The 7,560-nt window shown below is 41.0% G+C and overlaps 1 protein-coding gene across 1 annotated transcript; it reads left to right on the top strand.

Annotated features, from left to right (window-relative positions):
* The first annotated feature begins 4,561 nt into the window (after positions 1-4,561).
* On the top strand, positions 4,562-6,000 carry LOC139401243 (C-reactive protein-like). The gene is made up of 3 exons (XM_071145615.1): positions 4,562-4,676; positions 4,832-4,902; positions 5,183-6,000. The coding sequence occupies exons 1-3, from the start codon at positions 4,669-4,671 to the stop codon at positions 5,797-5,799; spliced, it is 696 nt and encodes a 231-aa protein (XP_071001716.1). The 5' UTR covers positions 4,562-4,668; the 3' UTR covers positions 5,800-6,000.
* The last annotated feature ends 1,560 nt before the right edge of the window (positions 6,001-7,560 follow it).

Below are 7,560 nucleotides of genomic sequence, written 5' to 3'. Positions count from 1 at the left end.
TGTTTATCTGTCTTTCATTTAGCGTTTGTATGCAGATGACCTCTGAAATAGTGTGAAGTGTTATTTTCAAAGGAGAATGAAACCGAAAAAGCAAGATGTCTTTATTGACATTTTTCCAGTGTGTCTGTGTGCACAAGGTCGTTGTGTAAACAGAAGATGAGTGACTTTGCTGGCCAATTGCAACTACCAGGCAGAACCACAAGCAGCTCTGTATTAACGCTGGAGTTCATGCACCAGCGTGTTGAAACCACTTTCCTGCAACTAAAAACCCACAAGAATAAACCAGCAGATCAGTTGATCTCATGTTACCGTGTCAAGCTTTGATTCCAAACAGCTGCGTCTAGGTTCTCTACTCCCGCTCCTTATAGGCCTATAACTCCTAGTCTGGTAATTGATCTAAAAAAAAAAGACTTATTGTAAGAATATAGGATTATATTTCATACAAACATGTAATCTTAAATATCAAGATAATTATAATATCATTTGTGTCATTTATTTTAAATAACTTGATGAGACAATTTGTTCGAAAGCCACCGTCCGCCATATTGGTAACCTACTCCTCATGTCCCCTATTCAGGGGCGCAACTTTGGTTTTAGAAGTGTTTACATTTTTGAATCCAGTCGGATAAACACTCCAAACAGCCTACCCGACCGCTCGGTGGCGTCTGCATGGTCATAAAGCACACCGTTTCCTTGTTTTGTATCACATTCCATTGATTAAACTGAGCAGGACAATTTCAGAATGTGGGTGGAGCCCCACCGTCCCCAGTGAAAGTTGCACCCCTGCAACTGTACACTGAGTGTACAAAACATTAGGAACACCTGCTCTTTCCATGGCATAGATAGACTGACCAGGTGAAAGCTATGGTCCCTTATTGATGTTATCTGTTAAATCCACTTCAATCAGTGTAGCTGAAGGGGAGGAGACAGGTTAAAGAAGGATATTATAGCCTTGAGACAATTTAGACATGGATTGTGTGTGTGCCATGTCATGGTAGTAGGTGCCCGGCGCACATGTTTGAGTGTGTGAGTTCTTCATGCTCAACTGTTTCCCATGTGTATCAAGAAAGGTCCACCACCCAAAGGACATCCAGCCAGCTTGACAAAACTGTAGGAATCATTGAAGTCAACATGGGCCAGCATCCCTGTCGAATGGTTTTTTCAGGTTGCATATCCATGCCACCCCCCCCCCCCCCCCCCCAGAGTGCTAAAGCATGTGCTTTGCGCAAATAAGCTTTTCTCAAATATTACAAAGTTATTACATAGCCTACGTGTTATTCCTTTACTATTGTACATAGTCAATTGTCAAAAATGCAGAATGATATTTGACAAAGGACTAATAAGAGTACTTTTTACTTTTTTACCCATCATGAGGTTCAATGGAAGCATATGAATGAAAGTTTACAATGTCGGTACACACAGGTCGAGAGACAAATTTGAGGACACAGACAGTGACACATGCACACATTCAATACCCCTTGCGCACTCTTGCCTGCATCTAGCTGATATAGGATGTAATCATTAGTCCAACAGTTACAGACGAGAGTTTCTATTGGACAAATTCATGTTTATCCCTGTTTTGTTCAGTTTGCTTCCGTTTAAGAAATGTTTTTCAACAGAATAGGCGGAATGAATACACCCCTGATCACGTGTGAACACACAGCCAAGTTGTACTCGTTCTCGCATCTTTGCGCTCTCGTCCTCTCCCCCTTCCCTTCGCTTGTGGAATTCAATGCACAACACATCAACTGTATGTGACCAGGTTAAAAAACCTTTCCAAGCCACAGTCTACATCGTTGTCACCATATTAGCTAAAGTAACGTCCTAGTCAACATAGCTAATATAACTAATGCGCTAGTAAACCCGCTACAATCATGCATTAACATTAGTGTACAGTCAGTAAGCAGTTACAGCGGAGGGCTCCGGTGACAATAAATTAGTAAAAACAAAAGCTTACCTTGACTTGGAAGAGTTTCAGGGTTGTGATGGATAGTCATAGCCAGCTAGCTAACATAGCATCCCTCTGCTTGAGCAGGGTGTTTCAGTAGGCCAAACGAGCTAGCTGCATTACTAGCTAAGTAATTGAAACTGAAAGTGAAAAAAAAAAAGATAATCTCTATATATATTTCTCTCTTGCTTCTCATTCATTTTGGAGTAAATTAATTAGTTCAAAATTGTTAAATTATTATTTTTCTCTCTCTTTGAGTCAACTACTCACTACATTTTATGCCCTGCAGTGCTAGCAAGCTGCTTTCATTACTAGATTAATTTTCTGATCCTTTGATTGGGTGGACAACATGTCAGTTCATGCTGCGAGAGCTCTGATAGGTTGGAGGACGTCCTCGGAAGTTATCATAATTACTGTGTAAGTCTATGGAAGTGAGTGAGAACCATGAGCCTCCTAGGTTTTGCATTGAATGTTCAAGGACATCTCTGTTCATCTACCTTCATGAGGTTCTACCGACTGGATGTCACTGCGCCCTCGTTGGTGCATTCAGATCTCAATGTCAGGTTCACTGAGGGGTGATTCCGTCTAGACTACCTAGCTTTGGAGAGTATACGAGTGCTATGGGAGTTGGCTATATCCTCATAGTGAGAGACCAAAACAAATATTTAAAAGAGAACTTATTAAGGTTACTTACGTAACCTCTGTGCTCTGACACAAGTACTGTAACCTTAGGTTATTATACTCAAATGTGGATTAATGCACGGCTTCTTTTGACCAAAATCCTGGGCCCAGTTTTTTAAAATTCTTCATCTGGATCAGAATGATTTTTTGCTGTCCAAAATCAGATCGGTCTTTTTTTTTAGCAAGTTCTTCAGAAAATAAGTGGATAGGATCATTTTGATCCCGATACTACAATATAAAGATCACAGATCTGAATTTTCAGTGTGTTTTTTAAACCTTTCACCTGTCTAAATCCAACCTGAATCCACCCATCCATTAGAATCATGATCATCCAGATTTTTTCAGCATTCAAAACTATCCTAATCACAACTTTTTTGAATTTTGAAAAACGCAACTACAACATTTAATCTTGATTGAAGTTCAGATTGTATTAGCAAATCCGAATCCGAATGTTCCTAATCTAATTCTTCAGTTTCGAAAAATCCAAATATAAGATTTATCTGATTGCTAAAATCCAATCAAATAAATGTTTTTAAAAACTGGGCACGGGGCTGACCACCCACTACTGACCACCCAGTGAGCACAACTGGTTGTGTCTTCCACTGCTCACTGTGCACCAACCATTGGATTGGTGGAGGCATATCCTAGTGGGGGTTTCCACCATATTTCTTATACCAGTCATTTCCTTTCAAATCAGGGAAGTAGACAAGTTCACACTTTGGGAGGAAGGAGAGATCATTTTGTATATATAGTGTATGTGGACACCCCTTCAAATTAGTGGATTCTACTATTTCAGCCACATCCGTGGTGTATAAAATAGAGGACACAGCCATGCAATCTCTATAGACAAACACTGGCAGTAAAATGGCCTTACTGAAGAGCTTCATGAAATGGGTTTCCATGGCCGAGCAGAGGTACACAAGCTTAAGATCACCATGTGCAATGCCAAATGTCGGCTGGAGTGGAGTAAAGATCGCTGCCATTGGATTCTGGAGCAGTGGAAATGCGTTCTTTGGAGTGAGGAATCACGCTTCAACATCTGGCAGTCCGACAGACGAATCAGGGTTTAGTGGATGCCAGGAGAACGCCACCTGCCCGATTGCATAGTGCCAACTGTAAAGTTTAGTGTAGGAGGAATAATGGTCTGGGGCTGTTTTTCATGGTTCGGGCTAGGCCCCTTCGTTCCAGTGGAGGGAAATCTTAACGCTACAGCATACAATTACATTCTAGACTATTCTTTGATTCCAACTTTGTGGCAACAGTTTGGGGAAGGCCCTTTCCTGTTTCAGCATGACAATTCCCCCGTGCACGAAGCGAGGTCCATACAGAAATGGTTTGTCGAGATTGGTGTGGAAGAACTTGACTGGCCTGCATAGAGCCCTGACCTCAACCCATCGAACACCTTTGAGATTAATTGGAACGCAGACTGTATGCCAGGCCTAATCACCCAACATCACCTCAACCTCACTAATGCTTTTGTGGCGGAATCCTGCAGGGACTTGCTTCCAATGTTCAAACATCTACTGGAAAGACTTCCCAGAAGAGTGGAGGCTGTTACGGCAGCCAAGGGGGGACCAACTCCATAGTAATGCCCATGATTTTGGAATGATATATTTGACGAGCAGGTGTCCACATACAATTACACTACATGACCAAAAGTAAGAGTAAAATAAGAGTAATTCGGACATAGCCCTGAAGAAGGCTACTGTCACCATTTTCTGTGTCAGTGGGATTGACAAAGCTTCTAATAGGTTCTAGTTGTTTCTCTGTAGAGAGGGTACGGAGTTTGTGTCTCGAGAATATACTGTGTGCAAAGATGAATGACCTGCAGCCTTGATTTGAATGACCCACTTACACTCACTGGTAAAACATGGCAACCAGAGGAGGAGAGTGTATTTATCTGACGCTCTTCACCATTGGTTCATAAAAGATCCACCCCTTCCCCTTTAAAAGTCTATGACTTTTACAGTAGAAGAGAAAGACGCGGAAGAGAGCTCGAGTAAAACTGGTATCCTGGACATTTGCTTAATCAAGAAGACATGGAAAGGTAATTTGAATGACTTTACTAAAATATAATAGTTTGCAGATCGGCAACATTTAGCACTGTTTTTTTGTGTACAAAGCACTCAGAATGGTTCTTGAAGGCAGGTTTAACAGGCAGCAGATGTCATACTTTCAGTACCTTTTGTTCTCTTTTTACAGTGTACTAAAGTGGATGGAGAAGCTGCTGGTTCTGCTGTTTCTGATCTATGGTTGTTATGCTGAACATCAAGGTGAATGATCTCTCAAGTTTTCACTTGTAATTTTAACCATGTAGTAGATCTGGCCCTACATGGACTTAACTGTGCAAATATTTGCTGTCACTGAGTGTCCGCAACTTCTCTTCCGATCATGTTGCATTGCAAATATTGTTAAACTAATCTGTGGTGAAATAACAAAAAAAAAGCTCTATATTTTCATCATACTGGACATCAAGACATACTAGGTCAAGTTGATTTCTGTTACATTTCTGTTGGTGAGCTTTTCTCCTTCTCTCATTTTTAACCCATACAGATCTCTCAGGGAAAAAGTTCATCATCCCAGTCGAGACAAGAGACTCGTTTGTAAAACTCTCTGGCAACGTCTCAAAGCCTGTTACTGCTATGACCATGTGTCAGAGGTTCTTCACTGAGGAACACCGAGACCAGTCCCTTTTTTCTCTAGCAACCCCCTCTGATTCCAAAGATATCAATCTGTGTATGCAATCAAAGGGTGGGTATAAACTGAATATCAGAGGAAATTCTGTTACTATCAGCGGTTTGCCAGAAAATAGAAATGCATGGATATCTTTTTGTGGCACCTGGGACTCTAAAACTGGTCTCACCCAGATGTGGGCGAATGGGAGACGAAGTGCATCGAAGATTCTTAAGCCAAATGGCCCTATAAATGGAAAACCAAGTATAATCTTAGGTCAAAACCAAGGCAGTTATGGTGGAAGTTTTGTAGCATCACAATCCTTTGTGGGGGATGTTACTGATGTACACTTCTGGGACAGTGTCATCTCTCCTTGCCAAATCAAATTGTATATGCAAGGGAAAAACTTTACTCCAGGAAATATTCTCAACTGGAAAGCATTGGAGTTCACTACTGGGGGAGGGGTGTTCAAGGAGATAAGTGACTATAACTGTTAGTGAACCAAGAGCAATACATTTGTACCAGGTATTGCTAATGTGTTAAAATGTATTATGATTACTGTCATCATCATTTGTATGTTCATAGCAGCTTTCACTTTAAAAGCTCTGTTACGAATCAATATCCCATATTTTTATGTTCCTGAGTATTCAATTCATAGAAAAGAATAGTGCAATAAAGTTTCAATCATTTCTGATAAATGTTTATCTGTCTTTCATTTAGCGTTTGTATGCAGATGACCTCTGAAATAGTGTGAAGTGTTATTTTCAAAGGAGAATGAAACCGAAAAAGCAAGATGTCTTTATTGACATTTTTCCAGTGTGTCTGTGTGCACAAGGTCGTTGTGTAAACAGAAGATGAGTGACTTTGCTGGCCAATTGCAACTACCAGGCAGAACCACAAGCAGCTCTGTATTAACGCTGGAGTTCATGCACCAGCGTGTTGAAACCACTTTCCTGCAACTAAAAACCCACAAGAATAAACCAGCAGATCAGTTGATCTCATGTTACCGTGTCAAGCTTTGATTCCAAACAGCTGCGTCTAGGTTCTCTACTCCCGCTCCTTATAGGCCTATAACTCCTAGTCTGGTAATTGATCTAAAAAAAAAAGACTTATTGTAAGAATATAGGATTATATTTCATACAAACATGTAATCTTAAATATCAAGATAATTATAATATCATTTGTGTCATTTATTTTAAATAACTTGATGAGACAATTTGTTCGAAAGCCACCGTCCGCCATATTGGTAACCTACTCCTCATGTCCCCTATTCAGGGGCGCAACTTTGGTTTTAGAAGTGTTTACATTTTTGAATCCAGTCGGATAAACACTCCAAACAGCCTACCCGACCGCTCGGTGGCGTCTGCATGGTCATAAAGCACACCGTTTCCTTGTTTTGTATCACATTCCATTGATTAAACTGAGCAGGACAATTTCAGAATGTGGGTGGAGCCCCACCGTCCCCAGTGAAAGTTGCACCCCTGCAACTGTACACTGAGTGTACAAAACATTAGGAACACCTGCTCTTTCCATGGCATAGATAGACTGACCAGGTGAAAGCTATGGTCCCTTATTGATGTTATCTGTTAAATCCACTTCAATCAGTGTAGCTGAAGGGGAGGAGACAGGTTAAAGAAGGATATTATAGCCTTGAGACAATTTAGACATGGATTGTGTGTGTGCCATGTCATGGTAGTAGGTGCCCGGCGCACATGTTTGAGTGTGTGAGTTCTTCATGCTCAACTGTTTCCCATGTGTATCAAGAAAGGTCCACCACCCAAAGGACATCCAGCCAGCTTGACAAAACTGTAGGAATCATTGAAGTCAACATGGGCCAGCATCCCTGTCGAATGCTTTAGTCAGCTTGCAGATCCATGCCACCCCCCCCCCCCCCCCCAGAGTGCTAAAGCATGTGCTTTGCGCAAATAAGCTTTTCTCAAATATTACAAAGTTATTACATAGCCTACGTGTTATTCCTTTACTATTGTACATAGTCAATTGTCAAAAATGCAGAATGATATTTGACAAAGGACTAATAAGAGTACTTTTTACTTTTTTACCCATCATGAGGTTCAATGGAAGCATATGAATGAAAGTTTACAATGTCGGTACACACAGGTCGAGAGACAAATTTGAGGACACAGACAGTGACACATGCACACATTCAATACCCCTTGCGCACTCTTGCCTGCATCTAGCTGATATAGGATGTAATCATTAGTCCAACAGTTACAGACGAGAGTTTCTATTGGACAAAT

The sequence above is a fragment of the Oncorhynchus clarkii genome, unplaced genomic scaffold, assembly GCF_045791955.1.
Source record: "Oncorhynchus clarkii lewisi isolate Uvic-CL-2024 unplaced genomic scaffold, UVic_Ocla_1.0 unplaced_contig_5206_pilon_pilon, whole genome shotgun sequence".
Taxonomy (NCBI): domain Eukaryota; kingdom Metazoa; phylum Chordata; class Actinopteri; order Salmoniformes; family Salmonidae; genus Oncorhynchus; species Oncorhynchus clarkii.
Note: the sequence above shows the minus strand (reverse complement) of the source record. Positions and strands in the feature narration are given on the sequence as shown.

Coding starts and splice junctions, on each gene's coding strand:
- LOC139401243 (XM_071145615.1), top strand. Junction 4,903..5,182: donor TTGTTATGCTGAACATCAAG/GTGAATGATCTC, acceptor TAACCCATACAG/ATCTCTCAGGGAAAAAGTTC.